The sequence below is a fragment of the Siniperca chuatsi genome, linkage group LG17 (genome assembly GCF_020085105.1).
Source record: "Siniperca chuatsi isolate FFG_IHB_CAS linkage group LG17, ASM2008510v1, whole genome shotgun sequence".
In the NCBI taxonomy this organism is placed as follows: Eukaryota; Metazoa; Chordata; class Actinopteri; order Centrarchiformes; family Sinipercidae; genus Siniperca; species Siniperca chuatsi.
Window position 1 is genome coordinate 3,574,680 of NC_058058.1, and position 24,275 is coordinate 3,598,954.

General features: G+C 41.7%; 1 pseudogene and 7 gene segments (V, D, J or C); 6 read left to right on the forward strand and 2 right to left on the reverse strand.

Moving 5' to 3' along the window:
• Positions 1-264: 264 nt before the first annotated feature.
• On the forward strand, positions 265-3,473 carry LOC122864317. The segment is given in 2 exon segments: positions 265-321; positions 3,202-3,473. Coding segments are annotated over 2 exon segments (309 nt in total).
• Positions 3,474-6,224: 2,751 nt separating this feature from the next.
• LOC122864314 lies at positions 6,225-7,004 on the forward strand. The segment is given in 2 exon segments: positions 6,225-6,365; positions 6,582-7,004. Coding segments are annotated over 2 exon segments (360 nt in total).
• Positions 7,005-8,185: 1,181 nt separating this feature from the next.
• LOC122864327 lies at positions 8,186-8,613 on the reverse strand (the record flags this gene model as incomplete). The annotated part of the segment is given in 1 exon segment: positions 8,186-8,613. A coding segment is annotated over 1 exon segment (345 nt), but the record flags the coding sequence as incomplete, so codon positions are not given.
• A 591-nt stretch (positions 8,614-9,204) lies between these two features.
• On the forward strand, positions 9,205-9,795 carry LOC122864300. The segment is given in 2 exon segments: positions 9,205-9,313; positions 9,421-9,795. Coding segments are annotated over 2 exon segments (423 nt in total).
• A 2,118-nt stretch (positions 9,796-11,913) lies between these two features.
• LOC122864321 lies at positions 11,914-13,412 on the reverse strand. The segment is given in 2 exon segments: positions 11,914-12,440; positions 13,257-13,412. A coding segment is annotated over 1 exon segment (258 nt).
• A 752-nt stretch (positions 13,413-14,164) lies between these two features.
• On the forward strand, positions 14,165-14,721 carry LOC122864308 (annotated as a pseudogene).
• Positions 14,722-19,627: 4,906 nt separating this feature from the next.
• LOC122864307 lies at positions 19,628-20,195 on the forward strand. The segment is given in 2 exon segments: positions 19,628-19,727; positions 19,835-20,195. Coding segments are annotated over 2 exon segments (420 nt in total).
• A 1,430-nt stretch (positions 20,196-21,625) lies between these two features.
• Positions 21,626-22,399, forward strand: LOC122864295. The segment is given in 2 exon segments: positions 21,626-21,736; positions 21,844-22,399. Coding segments are annotated over 2 exon segments (423 nt in total).
• Positions 22,400-24,275: the final 1,876 nt, after the last annotated feature.

Consider the following 24,275-nt stretch of genomic DNA (forward strand, 5'->3'; position numbering starts at 1 on the left):
ATTTTTCCAAATTCACATGGAAAAGAGCATTAACACATTCCTAATAAATACTCTGATTAACTGGTTGATCCATTGATTAACAACATCATCAGAGTAATCCAAGTCCCTGTTGGAGTCGGTCAGAGCATTTCCATAGAGAGCCACTTTGCATCAGCAGCACCATGCTCCAGTGCTCTGGGAGAGTTTATAGTCCTGAGAGTTGAACACTGGATGACTGACAGCTGTCCTTCATGACAACAGAAGCCACAGAAATCCTCCTCATCAAAAACATGACTTTGATCTCCGTCCTCATCTGGACTCTCCTCTGCTGCTGCTTCACAGGTAAAGTCCAGAGAATCAAACTCCTCTCCTCCGTGAACATACGTCCCTCTGAAATGAAGCCGACAAAACCATGACGCTGCTTTATGTTTTTGTCTCTGTATCCTCAGAGTCCAGAGGCCAGATCACAGTGACTCAGCCTGGAGCAGTGAGCTCTGCTCTGGGAGGTTCCGTCTCCATCAGCTGTAGGACCAGTCAGGATGTTTATAGCTCAAACCGTTTAGCCTGGTACCAACAGAGAGATGGAGAAACTCCTAAACTCCTCATTTACCTTGCTAGCACTCGAGCATCAGGGATTCCAGTTCGTTTTACAGGCAGTGGATCAAGCTCTGACTTCACTCTGACCATCAGTGGAGTCCAGACTGAAGATGCAGCAGTTTACTACTGTCAGAGTTATCACTACATCAACAGTCAGTGGTTGTTCACACAGTGAAAAAGCGTCGTACAAAAACCTCCCTCAGTCAGACTGAACAGAAACTGAAGTGAGTGCTGCAGCTGGAAGCTACTGCAGAGACTGATACACTTCACTGAGGACATACACACACACACACACACACACACACACACACACACACACACACACACACACACACACACCAATTCAGATTTATAGGATGAAACAATTACAGACAGGACTTACTGGAAAATCATTACATTTGAAAGTTTGTAAAAAATAGACCCATCACAGATACCAAAACATCAAATTTCATCATTAGTTTCATTGTGTCATTGTGACAGTTTCTGAACGTTCTGGCAACTTTTATCACTGAGAAAACAAACAGTGCTGGACTCTTCAAACTCTTTTCAGATTGAGATTTCCAATATTTTACAAGAAGCATCAATGCCAAGAATGTTCTTTGTGAAAAATTCAGTTGTTTACAGCAAATCAAGATAAGATAAGATAAGATGTACCTTTATTGATCCCCTGTAGGGAAAATTCAATTTGACACAGCAGCACAAGGGAATGTAGAAAAAAATTCTAAATTTCTAAAATATACATACAGTACATACACTCATACAGCAACTGTTTGTATATACATGCCCCCTAAGCGCTTTGAGGCTTATGGGGCTGGATGAGTCTGTGGCTGAACGTGCTCCTGAGCCGGCTCAGCTCGGCATAGAGAGGATGAGAGGGGTTGTCCATGATAGCTTTCAACTTCCCTCTCATCCTCCTCTCTGTCACTGCCTCCACATTGTCCAGTTCCATCCCCACCACGGAGCTGGCCTTCCTCACCAGCTTGCCCACTTTGTTGGCACCACAAGTCCCCATGCCACCTCCCCAGCACACCTCAGCAAAGAAGGGAACACTGGCCACTACAGACTGGTAGAACGTCGTAGCAGCCTAGTGCTCACATTGAAGGACCTGAGCCTCCTCAGAAAGAACAGCCTGTTCTGTCCTTTCCTGTAGAGAGCCTCAGTGTTGTCTGACCAGTCCAGTTTGTTGCTGAGTTGCACCCATAGGAACTTGTAGGTGTCCACCATCTCCACCCCCTTACCCCTTATGGCGACAGGGGTGGGGGGCCTCTTGATGTGCTGGACCAGCAGCTCCTTGGTTTTCCCGATGTTGAGCTGTAGGTGGTAGCTGTCGCACCATCCTATGACTCTGTACTACTCCTCCTTATCATCTGTGATACAGCCGACAATGGAGGAGTCATCCAAGAACTTCTATAAGTGGCACGTTCCCGAGTCGAAGCAGAAGTCAGATGTGGGGGACAAAAACGGTGACAGTACAGTTCCTTAGGGTGTGCCAGTATTGCTTGTGACCGCGTGTGACAAGCAGCCTTGTGGCCTGATGGTTACAGTTAAAACTTTAAAAACTCAAAATGAAAACAATAATTTTTAGATTTTAAAACATCGGAAATGTGACATGAAGTTATGCATTGAGGAGATCAGATCACGTATCAGCACAGCAGGTGATTGATTGTCAGTTCTGTGTAACCTCTACCTGTTACCTGTTTTAGCACAGCCACAACATTAGATGGCAGTGGTGACCATTATTGTCATAAGAAAAACCCAAAGCAGCTGTGTTTACTTTCTCTCACATTCACTTTGTCACACAAAGCAGGAACAGTGGTGCTGAGGAGAGAGAGTTTCATCTGTTCACAGCAGCTCCTACCTGCTTTAGGATACCACAGCTAAGCACTGTCAGGCTGCACTGACAGAGCTGTCAGATGTGACCTGCATTACATCGTCTCATCATGTCTTTCTAAAATAATCATCTATCATTAAAATAATGGCTTTAAAATCATTAGACTGGGAGAAAGATAGCCATGCACATTAAACAATGAACGAAAAGAGTTCTTGAGCCAAAATATTACAATTACAGTATTTTCTTCATACAGAGTTATGCAGAGTAGTTTTATTCAATGAATTGATAAGAATGCAGAAAATAAAAGTTACACTGTTATTGCATCAAGATTATTTATTTAAAAGTGGATTTTAATCTGGTTATCGACACTGTGAAGCCTTCAAGAATTGTTGCGCTTTACATCAAATTTCAAATGTCAGACCCAATAAGATAATAAGTATTGATCCATTAATAGACCTCATCATCAGAGTCCCTGTTGGAGTCAGTCAGAGCATTTCCATAGAGAGCCACTTTGCATCAGCAGCACCATGCTCCAGTGCTCTGGGAGAGTTTATAGTCCTGAGAGTTGAACACTGGATGACTGACAGCTGTCCTTCATGACAACAGAAGCCACAGAAATCCTCCTCATCAAAAACATGACTTTGATCTCCGTCCTCATCTGGACTCTCCTCTGCTGCTGCTTCACAGGTAAAGTCCAGAGAATCAAGCTCCTCTCCTCTGTGAACATCCGTCCCTCTGAAATGAAGCCGACAAAACCATGACGCTGCTTTATGTTTTTGTCTCTGTATCCTCAGAGTCCAGCGGTCAGTACACAGTGACTCAGCCTGGAGCAGTGAGCTCTGCTCTGGGAGGCTCCGTCTCCATCAGCTGTAGGACCAGTCAGAATGTTTATAGCTCAAACCGTTTAGCCTGGTACCAACAGAGAGATGGAGAAACTCCTAAACTCCTCATTTACCTTGCTAGCACTCGAGCATCAGGGATTCCAGATCGTTTTACAGGCAGTGGATCAAACTCTGACTTTTACTCTGACCATCAGTGGAGTCCAGACTGAAGATGCAGCAGTTTACTACTGTAAGAGTTACATGAGATCAACAGTCAGTATGTGTTCACACAGTGAAAAAGCGTCGTACAAAAACCTCCCTCAGTCAGACTGAACAGAAACTGAAGTGACTGCTGCAGCTGGAAGCTACTGCAGAGACTGATACACTTCACTGAGGACACACACACACACACACACACACACACACACACACGCTGCACACAGACAAATTCATTTAGCGGTTTGAACATTTCACCATTGTTGCTTTAATCACCAGTGAATATGTATCAAAACAAATTTAACAACAAAAAAATTATCTTGATGGAAACCAAATTACTTTCTCCGTCACATTTTCTCACCATCCATTCATATCTCATTATAATCTCATGTTCTTATCAATTTTCTGAAGAATATAAAGGCCAACCTGGGACAGTTAATGAGAAAAGGCTTGGTCATCAGCTTTGACCTCAGCTTCATACTGGATCACAGTTTTCTCAACAATTTCCGGAAAATGCAAAGACATAGATCAGCATCAGAAACCTTTGCAATAAAAAATGTCCAAACAAAACCTGTACATCCTTCAAATCACACAAAATATTACTTTAAATATGTAAAACTATGTTATCTAATGAAAAGCTCAAAATCAAATGAAATCATAAAAAGGCAAAAGACATAAGTTACCTACTTAATATGACTAGATCTACATAAATAACTCTTACTGTATATATATATATATATATATATATATATATATATATATAGCAATGCAATAACACATTTTCCCCTACATGCAACTCAAAAACCCAACAAATACACTGCGATTAAAATTCATTCTTGACCATGGAAACACCAAAACAATCTGCACAACTTCCATCCACTAACTGTTGTGAAGCTTTCAATCCTATCACATGATCTTCCTCAGCAGATGGAGTTGCCCAGTTGTCATTGAAATGTAGATTTGGAGAAGTTCTTGTATTTCAAATACATGGGCCGGACGTGGCCATCCAACAGGCGGGGGTCAGGCACCGTGTAGTTTCTAGAGCACCTCCTCTTTTTGTATTCATCACATGTGATGGAAATAAAGCATCGTTGGTTCAGCACGTCGATCAAAGATCCGTAGGTGTAAAGCAGGAAGTCCTGCACAATAAGGATGTGAGTCTCCTCCTCCTCCTCCTCATGGTCAGGCTTTGGGACATCTCAGTATCCAGGGTGTTATTAACGCCATGCGACGACCTCTCAAACCTGGTTCTCCAACCAAGCATAGATCGTACTCTTTTTGGCATTCAATGCCAAATGTTCAATGCAATAAATTCTTCTCAGGCTTTGTAGTTTACTCTAATAGTTCATGTACGCATGCGTCGGCGTTGTGTGTGCCCGCCAGAGGCAACGTCTTAAACCGTCAGAATTTGACATTTTATCCCGTTTTAAGCCACTTTTCATGCTACACTTTTATCCTGGCTATTTGTTACCCATATGTTTTAACATGGTAAAAGTTTTTAGTCATCGGACGTGTGGATCTTTATTTGAAGTTATTTTAAGTTGGCTGTCAACTCAACGTGGTTTACCGGACTACCTCCACTGCTGCTAGCTCAGCTCGGTTTGTTTTTTGCCTGGCGGCTAGGCTAGCCGGTCGCTTTTATTGAGGATTTTAAGCTTGAGGGAGTCTAGCTTATGATCCCACTCCTTCGTGGCTTGGCTCCATCATCACAGGCGCTCCGGGGCATGAAGTTGTTTCAGCTAAGCCTGAAGATCAGTCGCTCCTCATGGGTGCAAAGCCCAAAGCAATGGCCTTTTCTACTCCTTGCCATGTCCCAGTGGAGGCACGGTCACTCGTCGGCGGGGGTGGTGAGAAGTCTCCAGTGGGTTCGAGTCCACGTCAACTGGAGCACTGACATGGTGCAAAGCGCCCACCTCCCCCTCCTTCACTCCCGCTGGCAAACAGGTTTGACATCCTGGAAACGCAGGGCTTCCCTCCACTGGAGGGACGCTCCCATTTTCCAGCGGTCAAGTCCTCCTCCTCCTCTTACTGAAAGTTACTGAAAGAGGCCCGTGATCACGAGAAGCTCTGGAGGTCTTTATTGTTATTATCTCTTATTTAGTTTTTGCCCAACATGTATTTTATCATTCACTGTGGTATTTAATTTTCTCTCTCTGTGAAGCACTTTGTACTTTGTTTTGATAAGTGCGTTGATAAAGTGTGTTATAATTATTATTATTACTCCGATTCATTAAACTTTCTGGACTCTAAAACTTTTAAACATGAGAATTTCTACCAATGTCACATTTCATTTGTAAGACACATACAGTATATCTTATAATTCACTTCAATATATTTATATAGCGCCAACTCATAACAGAAGTTATCTCATTGCACTTTTCCTATAGAGCAGGTTTAGACCTTTACAGAGACTCGACAAATTCCACCATGAGCAAGCATTTGGCGACAGTAGCAAGAAAAAACTTCCTGTGTGTAGCATGAAGGGACTACTAACTTATTTTCATTATACAACCTTGTGTTGTATAATGATAAATAAATTACCTTGTACCTAAACATGTTAAACCTGCATTAATATTAATATAATTAATCACTGTCAAGAAAGACCATATTACCAAACTGGAAACACAGAAAAAACCGGGATCAGTTTTCTACCAGACTTTTCAATATCCTCTACATGTAAATATGTAAATATGCAGGGCAACGCTTTCAGCACTGAGGGGAAACACCATGATATGTTGAGGACAGCTACAGTTCACTGACTCTGTATGTTTGCATATGTGTCCTGCCTCTCTGCTCCCAGCCGTTAAGAGGCCAGTGTTGATCAGTGGCTGTCCAGGCCTTTCAGAGCCACTGACACGCCAGCAGCACAATGATGATGTCACTGATTCTACTGCTGGCCACCCTGGGGCTCCTTGTTCAGGGTGAGACTCTCTTCTGAAAACTTTGCTTCAGGATGCAAACAGGTTCACCACAATGATGTTCTGCTGTGATGGAGAAACACTGAAACGAGCGGCATTTACCTTCTTCCATCTACTCTCCATGTTAAAGAAATTAGACTCTTCTGTTTGGATGTTGATCATCTCTCTCCAAAGTGGATTTGTCTCAATAACCCTTCTGCTCTTTTTCATGTTTTCCAGATTCATCAGGAGAAATCATCCTGACTCAGTCTCCTGAATCTCAGTCTGTTGTTCCAGGACAGGCTGTCTCTATCAGATGTAAAGCCAGTTCAAGTGTTGGTACTTGCCTCAACTGGTACCTTCAGAAACCTGGAGAAGCTCCCAAACTCCTGATTTATTATTCTACAACTCATCAGTCTGGAGTTTCAGATCGTTTTAGTGGAAGTGGATCTGGGACTGACTTCACTCTGACCATCAGTGGAGTCCAGACTGAAGATACAGGAGATTATTATTGTCAGCACTGTAACAGCTGGCCATTCACAAAGTGATTCAACGTCGTACAAAAACCTCCCTCTTCTAGAGAGGAACTGATCTGAACGAACAGCTGCACAGAAATTAAAACACTACAGGATTGATTAACATATATTTTATGGTAGACCACAACAGCACTTTCAGCATTAAAACGTTTTTCATATTTCTGTTAAATATAGTTTCAGGAGTATTCTTTGTGCAATTTGCACGCAAGTATACGTTGGCTCAAAGTCAGAATTGATATTAGATCATTTCAGTTCTTAAAACATTCTAGTTTAAGTAACAGTAAAACACATAATCAACATTTTGGTACAAATGTTTAATAAATACTTAATTTGAAACTTTGAAAAAGCCAGAAACTTCAAATTGTCAAACTCAGAGCAGAAAATTATCAAAGAATTTCAGCACTTAACAAAAGAAAATATATTCATGCATTTCTGAATTACACAGTATCGTTGGTACATTTTATTACACTCAAACACGTTGAGTGTCTTGTTGTTAATTAGATCATCTCGATAAACTATATAATACAGCACACTTCAATACAGAATAGGACACTGAGAATGATTCTTTGTAAAATGTTCAGAGAAAGTTACAAAATCCTATCAATCTGACCCTGAGACAAACTCCGTGTCTTAAGTTTAAATGGACCCACTGTTTTAAGTCAAAACAGCAACTTATGACGTCAGTTACAGATTTATAATATGCATGGAAACCAGTGATTTAATGAATAGGTCTTATTGTTTGATTACAACAGCAAGAGGCAGAGACTGTGCTATCTTCTCGTTTGTGTGGCAAGTCTTTTGGTGAAGTTACTCTGTCTCATTTAAACACTATCTGGTGGAAAATCTCAAATAATATTCATGTTGTGTGACTTTATGCAGATGATACCCTCCTTTATATTTCTGATCTCAAAGATCCTTATTGTAGTTTTTTAGACTATAAAATTCAGATCTTCAGAATCATTTCTAGATACAAATTAAGAACATATCAACACACTGATCTTCCACAAGGGTAGACATTAGTAATAACAAACAGCTTTGTGTTTTACCATTAAAATGGTCTTACTATGTGAATTGTTACCAAAGTTAATTAATATATATATATAAAACTGGAACAACTATAGAAGAATAGCCACAGTCTTAAATCTGTTTCAGATGTGACAATGTGCATTAATCTGACTAATGTTCGTAGTCTATAATACATGTCAAAAGACAATTCACTTTTGAAATACACGATATAATCTTTATTGTTTTAAAATGTTGAAACCATCAACAAGCAAGAACACGTCAATGTTGAAACATGTCATGAGACAAAGAGAGAACCAGAGAGTGAGAGAGTGCAGACTGAGAGCAGTAGCAGAGTAAAACCAGTAGCAGAGTCCCAGTGAGTCAGGTCAGGACTGGGGACACTGGTCTCTCCTCAGTGTCTCTGAGACCAGAGTCTGGCAGCCCTGGGTGGCCTCACAGGTCACAGAGCCCACCTTCCTCCACTGGTCTGCAGGGAGCCTCAGGGTGCTGCTCCAGCTGTAGTGGCCGTCCTTCTCCAGCACCCCGGGGCTCCTGCTCTCCTCCCAGCTGCTGCTGCTGCTGCTGCCGTCCACCTTCCAGGTCAGACTCCAGTCTGAGGTGAAGCCCTTGTTGGCCAGGCACATGAGCGTGGCCTTCCCCTGCTGCAGCTCCTCTCTGGAGGGGGGCAGCACCGTCAGGGTGGGGACTACTCGACCCACTGCAGAGAGAGAGAGAGATTAATAAAATTTACATGAGGGAAACTAAACTCCACCTTGTTGGCTGCAGCAGAGGAGGCTACTAGTTCTGTTGGGCTCAGTAACCATGCAGAGTAGTTTTCTACAATTAACTGATGAGAATGTAGACGAGAAGAAAAAGTAAAACATTTTTGTGCGACAGGATTTTTTTATTGTAGTGGATTTTATTCTGGTTAACGACACTGGGAAGCCTTCAAATTTCAAATGTCAGACACAATAAAATAAGTAATAATAAGAAAACTTTATTTATAGAGCACTTATCAAAACAAAGTACAAAGTGCTTCACAACAAGAGAAATAAAATACCACAGTGAATGACGAAATATAAAGAAATAAAACACGTAAAATACACAAAAGCAATAAAATAAACAGTAAAATAAACAGCCAGTTCAGGTAAAGTCAGGATATGCTTTTTTGTATATATAAGTATTGATCTATTAATAAACAGCATCATCAGAGTCTCTGTTGGAGTCAGTCAGAGCATTTCCATAGAGAGCCACTTTGCATCAGCAGCACCATGCTCCAGTGCTCTGGGAGAGTTTATAGTCCTGAGAGTTGAACACTGGATGACTGACAGCTGTCCTTCATGACAACAGAAGCCACAGAAATCCTCCTCATCAAAAACATGACTTTGATCTCCGTCCTCATCTGGACTCTCCTCTGCTGCTGCTTCACAGGTAAAGTCCAGAGAATCAAGCTCCTCTCCTCCGTGAACATCCGTCCCTCTGAAATGAAGCCGACAAAACCATGACGCTGCTTTATGTTTTTGTCTCTGTATCCTCAGAGTCCAGAGGCCAGGTCACAGTGACTCAGCCTGGAGCAGTGAGCTCTGCTCTGGGAGGCTCCGTCTCCATCAGTTGTAGGACCAGTCAGAATGTTTATTATGGTAGCCCATACCACTATTTAGCCTGGTACCAACAGAGAGATGGAGAAACTCCTAAACTCCTCATTTACTTTGCTAGCACTCGAGCATCAGGGATTCCAGGTCGTTTTACAGGCAGTGGATCAAACTCTGACTTCACTCTGACCATCAGTGGAGTCCAGACTGAAGATGCAGCAGTTTACTACTGCCAGAGTTATCACTACATCAACAGTCAGGATGTGTTCACACAGTGAAAAAGCGTCGTACAAAAACCTCCCTCAGTCAGACTGAACAGAAACTGAAGTAACTGCAGAGACTGATACACTTCACTGAGGACACACACACACACACACCAATTCAGATTTACAGAATGAAACAATTACAAACAGGACTTACTGGAAAATCATCAAATTTCAAAGTGTGTAACAATAGAGCGATTACAGATACCAAAACATCAAATTTCATCATTAGTTTTATTGTGGACACAGATAGAAACTGAAGTGACTGCTGCAGCTGGAAGCTACTGCAGAGAATGATACACTTAAGTGAGGACTCACACACACACACACACACACACACACAGACATTGACAATGTCATTTAACTGGATCAGAACTAATAATCTATTGAAATAATTGAATAAGCAAATTATATAATTATCAATGGACATAAACAAACTGTTCTATTTATTAATAGGAACTGGACAGTTACATTAAAATAAATTAAGTTTACCATCACAGCTTCTCACCATCAGTTCATAGCACATTAGGATTTGATCCCATTTTTGTCATTAATAACAAACCCATTTTTAACCATGAACCCATGAACATGTAGCAAAATAACTTTAGTGACAAAAAATGATATTGATGGAAATTAAATGACTTTCTCCATTTCAGCTTCTCACCATCCATTCATGTCCCATTATAATCCCATGATGTTATCTGATTTGCCAATGAATAGAAAGGAGCCAAACCAAGACACTTTATGAGAAAAGTCTTGGTCATGACCTTTGACCTCAGCTTCATACTGGATCACAGCTATTTCAACTATATGCACTCAAAGGAAAATATGAAGACACAGGTCAGCTGTCACAGCCTGTCATGTCCTCACCAGCCCGTAATCACCCATACCTGCTCCTAATTACACTCCTGCCCTTAATCAGCCCCAATCACACCCAGGATAAAACAAAACCTGTAGATCCTCAAATATCAGAAAATATTGTTTAAAATAAAAACTTGTGTCAACTAAAAAGATGAATAGGAATTGTAATAATAACAAAAGACATAAGTGTCCTCTTTGATATAACTATATCTACATACATGACTTTAACTGCACATAAATAAAGCATATGCAAAAACTCCATCTGCTGAGGAAGGTCATGGAATTCGATCCAAAGCTCCAGAATAGCTACTGAATGCAGCTTGTGCTGAAATGATCATACAAAATGTTTAGTTAAATGAAAGAATTAAAAAAAAAACCCATAAAAAACTAATGAGAACTAAACTCACACAGTTAAAAGTTTTAAGGTTATATTTTAGTGAAACAGAGATTTCAAAATTTAAGACTCATTCCAATGATACTGTAAAAAATAATTTAATACAGTGAGACATTAGTGGTTTCATAAGTTTTCCTTTATTTGAGGTTGAGTATTTAATTTAAATTCAATGCACCTACGTGTAGATTCTGCAAAATTTGAGATCACATTTATGTTTTGTTAGTTTCGTATATTCATTTGTTATTTTTGAGTCTTTTATTTCAAAGCCTGAAATCATTTTTATTGAAATGTTTGTAGATTTATTGACAGGACTGAGTATATTGTCTTCATGCAAATAAAACATTTACCAAATAGGAATCCTCATTTACCTCAGGGTTTAGAGATACCTGGGGGATTTTCCATGAAAGGGTTAACCCATGTTAGAACACTCAAAATATAAGTTTAAAAAAACTACATCTGTTCTAAACAGAGAAAACAGGTAATAAAGTCTTTCTCTGCAGCTAATAAACTTTAAGATATAATGACATATAAGAATATTTTTACATCTGAAAACCATCGACCAGTGCAATAACAACATTTTAAGCATCATGTAAATAATGACAAATGACAGATATGCAACACTGACATTAAATCTTTGGTGTAAAAATCTGAGATAAGAACCATGTGATATTATCTCATGCTGACAATACTCATTTGTTTTTAATCCTTTAAACTGTATTGAGTAATGTAGATTTAAGTAAACTACACTTTTAAACATCAAAATGGCCCCCTTTCATCCATCATTCACACCTTGTTTATACCTGCATTAATGTAATCCCAGAGTGTATTAATAAAACCATCACCAGTAATGAGAAAGTCTTACATTGACATCAGTTATAATCTTGCACTGATAAAATGAAGAAAAAGGCATCTTTCATGAAATATGATTTAATTTGAAATTACGTTTTTATTTTCTTGCAGGATTAACAGCATGAGCATTATTACAACAATGAAACGTCACTACTTAAAGTTGAATAATGTTAAAATGATCTGATGACAGAAAGAGAGAGACAGTGTTGCAGAGTGCAGACTGAGAGCAGTAGCAGAGTAAAACCAGTAGCAGAGTCCCAGTGAGTCAGGTCAGGACTGGGAACACTGGTCTCTCCTCAGTGTCTCTGAGACCGGAGTCTGAGAGCCCTGGGTGGCCTCACAGGTCACAGAGCCCACCTTCCTCCACTGGTCTGCAGGGAGCCTCAGGGTGCTGCTCCAGCTGTAGCGGCCGTCCTTCTCCAGCACCCCGGGGCTCCTGCTCTCCTCCCAGCTGCTGCTGCTGCTGCTGCCGTCCACCTTCCAGGCCAGACTCCAATCTGAGGGGAAGCCCTTGTTGGCCAGGCACATGAGCGTGGCCTTCCCCTGCTGCAGCTCCTCACTGGAGGGGGGCAGCACCGTCAGGGTGGGACGGGCATCACCTAGGAGACACCAATCAGCTTAGAGGACAGGGACCACACAACTGTCGATCAACCACTAGACACCTGGTAACCGTTACTGTGTGAGAGCTAATTTTCTCCTTTAAGGAGTTTCTGTCAGATGGTTTTTCTGCTCCACCAGTCACTCACTCACACATTGTTTCACTTCCCTTTAAGAAGCCTCTCATGCATATCAGCGCTGAGAGAATCATCATACAGAATGAGCTGAAATATGTCAAACTACACTGGAAATAAAAGGAGCAGATTTGGCAAAATGTTCAAACTTTCTCATCAAAATCATCCAAAATCTTAACTATACATTCCTTTAAAGTATTTAGTGGAAACATAAACAATACAAACAGTTAATTGACAACAATCAAATCTTCTTTATGTGGATTTCAATCATCATTACCAAACTGTTTGAAACAATATATGACACAACAAATTGATTTTCCACATTTTCAAATACACATCTTTGACTTCGCTCTGTTCACTTTTCTTGAAGAAAGTTATTTTTTAATTAATCATAACAACAGTTATCATTTGGGTGGACAATTTTAAACAAATTAAGGCAAACACTTTTACATTAAGATTGAAGTTTTATCCTTTCTACAATTCAAGCTTTTTGAATTTCAGTATGACAGGAATTTGTATCGAAAGTTTAGTAAAACTGCTCTGAGTTAGCCTCCATGATAAAGGAGGAGAAATAAAAACATGAATACTTAATATTTTATAATTAAAACACTGCCTCAAATATACAAAACTGAATTTAAAACATTAATTTACAATATTATTTTAAGTATTTGTGCAGAAACTTACTTCCAACATCCAGTCTGGTTCCTCCACCGAACGTGTTCCACAGTGATACAAACTCATTGAGCCGCCGTACAAAAACCTCTCACTGTAGAGAGACACGGCTCTCTGACTTTGACAGACTGAACTAAACCTACAGGCCCTCAAGATGCAACTTTACCATTAAAATTGGAAACAATAACTTCTTCTCTGGCTAAATATTTTATCTTTATTGGAATGAGTTTTATTTAATTTTTATTGCTGAAGTGAACTTAGTATCTTACTGCAAAATATTTGTAAAAAAATTCGACATTACAATGGAAAGGCAACAATTTTTTTCTGGCATTCTGAATATTAAAGAATTAAAGAGAAAAATAGCTCCTGAAACAATACAAATTTTGAACATTTGACTTACTTCCAACATCCAGTCTGGTTCCTCCACCAAAAGTCCACCACAGTGATACAAACTCATTGAGCCGCCGTACAAAAACCTCTCACTGTAGAGAGACACGGCTCTCTGACTTTGACACAAACAAACTCACCAGAATTAGTCTCTGTTTGTAAAATGTATTCAGATAAAATGAAAAGTGACAATAAAAACAACAGTAACAAATTTCCACACAAATGTTTATTTTATACATATTGATTTCCTATTAAATTTATAGTAATTGCTCTAGCAATACACTTGAATGAGAAAGGAGACATTTGGAAACAAAATATGTCTAGAAGAATAAAGCCAAAATCATTTAAAACAGGTTTTGAAAGATTCCTAATCACTATTCCGACAAACTGATTGATCCATTGGGAAACAGCATCATCAGAGTCCCTGCTGGAGTCAGTCAGAGCATTTCCATAGAGAGCCACTTTGCATCAGCAGCACCATGCTCCAGTGCTCTGGGAGAGTTTATAGTCCTGAGAGTTGAACACTGGATGACTGACAGCTGTCCTTCATGACAACAGAAGCCACAGAAATCCTCCTCATCAAAAACATGACTTTGATCTCCGTCCTCATCTGGACTCTCCTCTGCTGCTGCTTCACAGGTAAAGTCCAGAGAATCAAGCTCCTCTCCTCTGTGAACATCCGTCCCTCTGAAATGAAGCCGACAAAACCATGACGCTGCTTTATGTTTTTGTCTCTGTATCCTCAGAGTCCAGAGGCCAGGTCACAGTGACTCAGCCTGGAGCAGTGAGCTCTGCTCTGGGAGGCTCCGTCTCCATCAGCTGTAGGACCAGTCAGAATGTTTATGTTTAGCTCAACCACATTTTAGCCTGGTACCAACAGAGAGATGGAGAAACTCCTAAACTCCTCATTTACTATGCTAGCACTCGAGCATCAGGGATTCCAGGTCGTTTTACAGGCAGTGGATCAAACTCTGACTTCACTCTGACCATCAGTGGAGTCCAGACTGAAGATGCAGCAGTTTACTACTGTCAGAGTTTTCATGTTATCAACAGTCAGTATGTGTTCACACAGTGAAAAAGCGTTGTACAAAAACCTCCCTCAGTCAGACTGAACAGAAACTGAAGTGACTGCTGCAGCTGGAAGCTACTGCAGAGACTGATACACTTCACTGAGGACATACACACACACACACACACACACACACACACACACACACACACAGACAATTTCATCAAGCAAATGAAACATTTAACCGTTGTTGATTTTAACCACCCATGATCATGTAGGAAAATAAGTTCAATGACAAAAAAATGATGATTGGTGTAAATCAAATTACTTTCTTCATGACAGTTTCTCACCATTAATTCATGTCCCATTAAAATCCCATGTTCTTATCTGATTTGCAAATTATTCAAGAGGAACCAACCTGGGACAGTTAAGGAGAAAAGGCTTGGTCATGACCTTTGACCTCAGCTTCATACTGGATCATAGCTAATTCAACTTTATTCAAAAGAAAATATGAAGACACAGATCAGCATCAGAAAGCGTCCTGAAACCGTGATCAAAGCTTGTCCAAAGAAATTTTAGAAAACATTTTAAATATATCAAGTTATGTCATCGAAAGGAAACAATTAGAATGACAAGAAAAGACATAAGTTACCTATTAATATAACAATAGCTACAGTATATATATTCTTAATCTTGGAAACAGCTAAACCTCTGCACAACGTCCATCCACTAACTGTTGTGGGGCTTTCAATCATATCACATGATCTTCCTCAGCAGATGGAAATTCAGTCACTGACAGCAAATCAAGTGTTGCAAGAAGCATTAAAAACAAACAGAAGGGCAAATAATGAATATCAACCTCTTAAAGCAAAATATATGTGTTATGAAGAAAATCAAATTCGTTAAAGCTTCATTTACACATCAGTATCAAGGTGAGAGCCTGAGAGAGCAGATGAACATGTCACAACACAAAGACTGAAAAGCTGTAAATACAGGAATTCAAAATGTAGCAGTTAACTCGAAGTACACTATGCAGAGCAACCACAGCTCCTGTGGTGTGTGTACAGTCTGTGTAACACTGCTACATGGAGTTGAACGTTTATAAAAGTTATACATAAGTTACAGCATGACCCTCTGTGTTCCTACAGAGATAATGCAAAAAGATGGAGGTGTAAATACAGTGACACAGGTATAAATCAGGTTGTACTGACAGAGCTATCAGATGTGTTGTGTAAATAACCCTTACATTTCTATTTTAAATTATCACCTGCTGTTGTAAAATAGTAGTGATCTGACCCCGAGACAAACCCAGTCTCTGTGGATTTAATGGATCTACTGTGATTATTAAGACAGCAGTTATTCCTGTAATTATACACATGGATATCACTGATGAGATGAATTGTTTTTTCTTTTCTTCACAGTAGGCTTAGTGAATTGGAAATGCGGTTCCACACCATGGGAACTCAATCATTAGCTGCTGTAGTTAGCCAGCCCCCAGTAGCCGGTGCGGATCGACCAGAGGTAGCTCCTGTTAGCCGTCTCCCGAGCAGCCAGGAAACCAGGGAGGCTGGGTGACTGTCTGAAGGAAGCATAGCCCTAAGCAGAAGCCCACGGTTCATCACCAACCTGTTCACGTTTCTAACAAGTTCTCCCCACTCAGCGACACACCCGCTGAGAAACCATCTCTGATTATCGGCAGCTCCATTTTGAGAAACGTGAAGTTAGCTACACCAGCGACCATAGTCAAATGTATTCCTGGGGCCAGAGCGGGCGACGTTGAATCCTTTTAAAACTGCTGGCTAAGGATAAGTGTAAATACAGTAAGACTGTTATTCACGTCGGCGGTAATGACTCTTGATTACGCCAATCGGAGGTTATTAAAGTTAATGTTGAATTGGTGTGTACATATGTAAAGACAATGTTGGTAGATGACATTGCCCTGGCCTCCAGCACCACCGTAAGGAACCTCTGAGTTATCTTTGATCAGGATTTGTCCTTTAACTCCCACATGAAACAAACTTCAAGGACTGCCTTCTTTCACCTACGTAACATTGCAAAAATCAGGCACATCCTGTCTGAAAATTATGCCAAAAAGCTATTCCATGCATTTGTTACTTCTAGGCTGGACGAATGCAATTCCTTATTATCAGGCTGCCCGAAAAAGTCCCTTAAGACTCTCCAGTTGATCCAGAATGCTGCGGCACGTGTACTGACAAGAACTAGAAAAAGAGATCATATTTCTCCAATATTAGCTTGTCTGCCCTGACTCCCTGTAAAATCCAGAATAGAATTTAAAATCCTTCTTTCACCTACAGAGCTCTTAATGGTCAGGCACGTTCATATCTTAACCCCACTAGAACACTGTGCCCCAGGATGCAGGGTTACTTGTGGTTCCTAGAGTCTCCAAAAGTAGAATGGGAGCCAGAGCCTTCAGTTATCAAGCTCCTCTCCTGTGGAATCAGGTCCCAGTTTGGGTTCAGGAGGCAGACGCCATCTCCACATTTAAGAATAGGCTTAAGACATTCCTCTTTGATAAAGCTTATAGTTAGGGCTGGCTTGGGTGAGTCCTGAACCATCACTTCTGCTGCTATAGGCTTAGACTGCCCGGAGACTTCCCATGATGCACCTCTTTCCTCTCTCCTCCTCTCCCTCTCCATCTGAATGCATTTGTATCCCATTACTGCATGTTACTAACTCGACATCTTCTCTCTCCCGTAGTTTTGTGCTTTCTCGTCTCTCTCCTCTCTCTTTCTGTCACTTTCAGCAGGTGTTTTGACCTCCGGAGCTGCAGAGACTGGATCTGTGATTGTGGGCCACTTTCTGCCCCCGTGTTCCTGCTCGTCATCTGCTACTACAATTGTTATTGTTAGTCTTATTACTTTTATTATCATTATTATTCCTATCAATATCATTCATATTATCATCACTTTATTAATATTAATATTACCACTGCCATTGCATTATTACTATTTTAGTAATCCCCACCCCCCTTCTCTGTCTCTGCCCCTCTCTATCTCTCTCTTAAAACCCAACATGGCAGTGGCAGATAGCCACCCACTACTGAGTCTGGTTCTGCCCAAGGTTTCTGCCTGTTAAAAGGAATTTTTTTTCTGTGATTGCTCATGGTGGGATTTGTTGGGTCTCTGTAAATAATATTATAAAGAGTACGACCTAGACCTGCTCTATAGGAAAAGTGCAATGAGATAATTTCTGTTATGAATTGGCAATATATAAATAAAATTGAATTGAATTGAATTGTTTTCTACATACAGAGACTTTGTTGTCATCACTTTCATTGGGCATGTTATTTATAATAACATTCCTGGGGTTAAAATCTTAGATCAAAGTCATGTTGTATCACTTTATGCAGATGATATCCTGCTTTTTATTTCTGAAATTCTTATATTTATTCAGATATATAAAACTTACCATCATTTCTAGGTACAAAATAAATCTATACACCATATCAATTAGCAGACTTCAGTGATACAAGATACAAATGGGTGGTTTTCTATTAAAATGCTTTAATCATTATGGGTATTGTTACCAAAGTTCATTAAAGTCATTAAGGTCATTAAAGTATGAAGAAGTGAATTTTAAGACAGGATAGTCTTGTTATTATTGTGGCTTCATACCTATCTAACTAGTGTTTCTAATATGAAGTGTATGGCGAAGAAAAACAGGATTAAAATATGTGTCACTTTTTAAAATATAAACCAGATGGAAATGACTATTTGATGATTTTTATTATTTTGAACCCTTAAAACCATTAAAAATACAACAAGCAAGAAAACATTAATGTTGAAATGTGTAATGAGAGAACAAGAGAGAGGAACTGAGAGCAGTAGCAGAAAAAAACCAGTAGCAGAGTCCAAGTGAGTCAGGCCAGAACTGGGAACACTGGTCTCTCCTCAGTGTCTCTGAGATTAGAGTCTGAGAGCCCTGGGTGGCCTCACAGGTCACAGAGCCCACCTTCCTCCACTGGTTTGCAGGGAGCCTCAAGGTGCTGCACCAGCTGTAGTGGCCGTCCTTCTCCAGCACCCCGGGGCTCCTGCTCTCCTCCCACCGTCAGGGTGGGGACGACTCGATCCACTGCAGAGAGAGAGATTAATAAAGTTTATATGAGGGAAACTAAACTCCACCCTGTTGGTTGCAGCAGAGGAGGCTACTGGTTCTGTTGGTCTTCCTCAGATTGACTGAAACTGATCTTAAACATTTCACTTCCTCTGAACTCTGTAACCATGGCAACAGACAAGCATCACTGCTGAACCATGGCAACAGACAGATTTCTGTACTAAAGATACACATTTACTTGGGCGTTTATGTTTTTAATTTTGAAACTAAACATTGATTGTGAGGCTTTTATTGTTTTAACTATCTTAAATATTTCTTTTCTTAATCCAAAACCTCATAAATGATACTATATTTTGGTTCTGTTCATATAAGCAGGAATCATCACTGAACAGTCAAACATTCAAATGAATATTGTTAACTACTGACCTACTTTTTCAAAATTCTCTTAATTTAAAACAACAAATGGCCTTAATCATTAGTCTGGGTGAAAAATTGAATAAAAGCCATGCATATTAAACAAGGAACAAAAAGAGTTCTTGAGCCAAAATATTAAGAATTACAAATACAGTATTTTCTTCATACAGAGTTATGCAGAGTAGTTTTATTCAATGAATTGATAAGAATGCAGAAAATAAAAGTAACATTTTTAGTGCAACACGATTTTTTAGTGAAGTGGATTTTAGTCTGGTTAATTACACCATGAAGCCTTCAAGAATTGTTACAAATACATCAAATTTCAAATGTCAGACACAATAATAGTATTAAGTATTGATCCATTGATAAACAGCATCATCAGAGTCCCTGCTGGAGTCAGTCAGAGCATTTCCATAGAGAGCCACTTTGCATCAGCAGCACCATGCTCCAGTGCTCTGGGAGAGATTATAGTCCTGAGAGTTGAACACTGGATGACTGACAGCTGTCCTTCATGACAACAGAAGCCACAGAAATCCTCCTCATCAACATGACTTTGATCTCCGTCCTCATCTGGACTCTCCTCTGCAGCTGCTTCACAGGTAAAGTCCAGAGAATCAAGCTCCTCTCCTCTGTGAACGTCTGTCCCTCTGAAATGAAGCCGACAAAACCATGACGCTGCTTTATGTTTTTGTCTCTGTATCCTCAGAGTCCAGAGGCCAGGTCACAGTGACTCAGCCTGGAGCAGTGAGCTCTGCTCTGGGAGGCTCTGTCTCCATCAGCTGTAGGACCAGTCAGAATGTTTATGTTTGGAGCAACAACCACCTTTTAGCCTGGTACCAACAGAGAGATGGAGAAACTCCTAAACTGCTCATTTACTATGCTAGCACTCGAGCATCAGGGATTCCAGATCGTTTTACAGGCAGTGGATCAAACTCTGACTTCACTCTGACCATCAGTGGAGTCCAGACTGAAGATGCAGCAGTTTACTACTGTCAGAGTTATCACTACATCAACAGTCAGCTTGTGTTCACACAGTGAAAAAGCGTCGTACAAAAACCTCCCTCAGTCAGACTGAACAGAAACTGAAGTGAATGCTGCAGCTGGAAGCTACTGCAGAGACTGATACACTTCACTGAGGACACACACACAAACACACACACACACACACACACACACACACACACACACACACACACACACACACACACACACACACACACACAGACCAATTCAGATTTACAGTATAAAACAATTACAAACAGGACTTACTGGAAAATCATTACATTTGAAAGTTTGTAAAAAATAGACCCATTACAGATACCAAAACATCAAATTTCATCATTAGTTTCATTGTGGACACAGAAAGTTTCTGAACCTTCGGGCAACTTTTATCACTGAGAAAACAAACAGTGCTGGACTCTTCAAACTCTTTTCAGATTAAGCTTTTCAACGTTTTACAAGAAGCATCAATGCCAAGAATGTTCTTTGTGAAAAATTCAGTTGTTTAAAGCAAATCAAGATAAGATAAGATGTACTTTTACTGATCCCCTGTAGGGGAAATTCAATTTGACACAGCAGCACAAGGGAATGTAGCAAAAAATGAAACATTAGATGGCAGTGGTGACCATTATTGTCATAAGAAAAACCCAAAGCAGCTGTGTTTACTTTCTCTCACATTCACTTTGTCACACAAAGCAGGAACAGTGGTGCTAAGGAGAGAGAGTTTCATCTGTTCACAGCAGCTCCTACCTGCTTTAGGAGACCACACCTAAACAGTGTCAGGCTGCACAGACAGAGCTGTCAGATGTGACCTGCATTACATCGTCTCATCATGTCTTTCTAAAATAGTCATCTATCATTAAAATAATGCTCCTGACAGAAACTTTCTGAGGATTTAATGAATCTACTGTTTTTATTTAAAGAAGCAACACATGACAGCAGGGATTCTGCTAATAATATGCTTGGACACCACTAAGATGATCAAATGGTCTTCATTGTTTTAACATACAGAGAATATCAGCATTACTGCAAGCAACTAAAATGACACTTTCAAATTGTGATGAATCTGAGGGAAAGAGAGGTAGTAAGAGTTGCTAGTTGCTAAGTGCAGACTGAGAGCAGTAGCAGAGTAAAACCAGTAGCAGAGTCCCAGTGAGTCAGGTCAGGACTGGGAACACTGGTCTCTCCTCAGTATCTCTGAGACCAGAGTCTGGGAGCCCTGGGTGGCCTCACAGGTCACAGAGCCCACCTTCCTCCACTGGTCTGCAGGGAGACTCAGGGTGCTGCTCCAGCTGTAGTGGCCAAGAATTGTTGCCAATACATAAAATTTCAAATGTCAGACACAATAATAGTATTAAGTATTGATCTATTAATAGACAGCATCATCAGAGTCCCTGCTGGAGTCAGTCAGAGCATTTCCATAGAGAGCCACTTTGCATCAGCAGCACCATGCTCCAGTGCTCTGGGAGAGTTTATAGTCCTGAGAGTTGAACACTGGATGACTGACAGCTGTCCTTCATGACAACAGAAGCCACAGAAATCCTCCTCATCAAAAACATGACTTTGATCTCCGTCCTCATCTGGACTCTCCTCTGCTGCTGCTTCACAGGTAAAGTCCAGAGAATCAAGCTCCTCTCCTCTATGAACATCCGTCCCTCTGAAATGAAGCCGACAAAACCATGACGCTGCTTTATGTTTTTGTCTCTGTATCCTCAGAGTCCAGAGGCCAGGTCACAGTGACTCAGCCTGGAGCAGTGAGCTCTGCTCTGGGAGGCTCCGTCTCCATCAGCTGTAGGACCAGTCAGAATGTTTATGTTGGGAGCAACAAGCACTTTTTAGCCTGGTACCAACAGAGAGATGGAGAAACTCCTAAACTCCTCATTTACTATGCTAGCACTCGAGCATCAGGGATTCCAGGTCGTTTTACAGGCAGTGGATCAAACTCTGACTTCACTCTGACCATCAGTGGAGTCCAGACTGAAGATGCAGCAGTTTACTATTGTCAGAGTGATCACTACATCAACAGTCAGGATGTGTTCACACAGTGAAAAAGCGTCGTACAAAAACCTCCCTCAGTCAGACTGAACAGAAACTGAAGTGACTGCTGCAGCAGGAAGCTACTGCAGAGACTGATACACTTCACTGAGGACACACACACACACACACACACACACACACATACAATTTTATCAAGCAAATTAAACATTTAACCATTGTTGCTTTTAACCACTCATGAACATGTAGCAAAATAAGTTCAATGACAAAAAAATGATCTTGGTGTAAATCAAATTACTTTCTCCATCACAGCTTCTCACCATCCATTCATGTCCCATTATAATCCCATGATGTTATCTGATTTGCCAATGAATAGAAAGGAGCCAAACTGGGACAGTTAATGAGAAAAGTCTTTGACCTCAGCTTCATACTGGATCACAGCTATTTCAACTATATGCACTCAAAATATTAAAATATGAAGACACAGATCAGCATCAGAAACCTTCATGATCAAAGATGGCCCAAACAAAACCTGTACATCCTCAAATTGTCGTAAGGCGGGGTGCTATATGGAGGTATGTGGACCCAAAAGCAGATGACAAGGAAGCGGTCCCAGGGTGAAGTAGCCGGATGAAGACAAGGGCTCGACAAGGAACAACACCATGTGTACAACAATGATCCGACCAAACATGGACCCAGCAGGTAAAGACTGGAGGTAGCACCCTACCACTTAGCACTGGCTAAGAGAGAGGTTCTGCTAGGCCAGCACGAACAGTTACTCCAGAGCCGGCTCCATGTCCAGCCGCCTTGCTACCGGCTCCAGGCCCAACCGCCCGCCGCGCCCTGTCTTTATGTCCCGCCGTCTCCGGCCCACGCCCTGTTATCCAGGCGCCGGCTCCCGTCCTGACGCCTCGTTGCGGTTCCCGGCCCCGCTGTACCACCATTGGTCCCTGAGTGGATGGGCAGGCCTCCAGAAGGGGTCAGTCCTCGCCATTGGCTTCCAGAGACTCTCGGGCTTTGCTGCCGGCCTCCCGGAAGGTTCAGCGGCGGCGGTCTCCACAGATTCTCGGTCTTCGTCGGCGGCCTCCAGAAGGGTTCAGCGTCCGCCGCCGGCCTCCAGAAGGGTTCAGCGTCCGCCGCCAGCCTCCAGAAGAGTTCAGCGTCCGCCGCCGGCCTCCAGAAGGGCTCCGTCTTCAATGCCGGCCTCCAGTGACTCTCCGGGTTCGTCGCCGGCCTCCAGTGACTCTCCGGGTTCGTCGCCGGCCTCCAGAAGGTCTTCATCGCCGGCCTCCAGTGACTCTCCGTCTTCGCCGCCGGCCTCCAGAAGGGTTCCGTCTTCGCCGCCGGCCTCCAGAAGGGTTCCGTCTTCGGCGCCGGCCTCCAGGAGGGTTCACCCAACCTTTCATGTCTCACAAATCAAGCCTGTAGCTGTCAGTAACCTCTGCCCTCCAGCCGTTCACTGTGCGGCGGCTGTTGGACGTTCGTCGGCGAGGTAGGGGGCTCCAGTATCTGGTGGACTGGGAGGGATATGGGCCCGAGGAACGGTCCTGGGTTCCCCGATCCCGCATCCTGGACCCGCAGTTGATTCGGGAGTTCCACCGGGCTCACGCTGAAAGGTCCGGGAGGGTCGCCAGGAGGCGCCCGTTAGAGGGGGGGTCCTGTCATAGTTAGCCACTATGCCCTCTGATCCTTTTGTACTCTTTTGTATCTGCCCTCCCTTGTGTTTCTTGGCTGTCCCCTGTCTGTTGTTGTCTATGTTAGTGTGTGTCTGTGTTCTGGCTGGCTCCATGATCTCCCGGCTGCGGTTGATTACCGGCACACCTGTTATCCATCATCATCCATTACAACAGTTTATCTACTGGGCTTATCCACACTTCCAGCGCCAGATCGTCTTCATACACATATCTTCGCCTCGACGGTAATCTCCGCTCCAGTCTGTTCCCGGATCCCTGCAACCTTGACTCCACGCCAGCGGTCACGCTGCTCCTGTTCCGCGACTCCCGGACCCATCGCCAGCTCAGCCCTTGACTGAGTTTATCTTGGATTCTTTGTTCTCCGGTGAACCTTGTTTGGATTTTGGATTTTTGGATTTTGGATTTTTGGATTTTTGGATTTTGGCTTTTGTCTGCTCATTACCTGTCTGCTCACCTCTG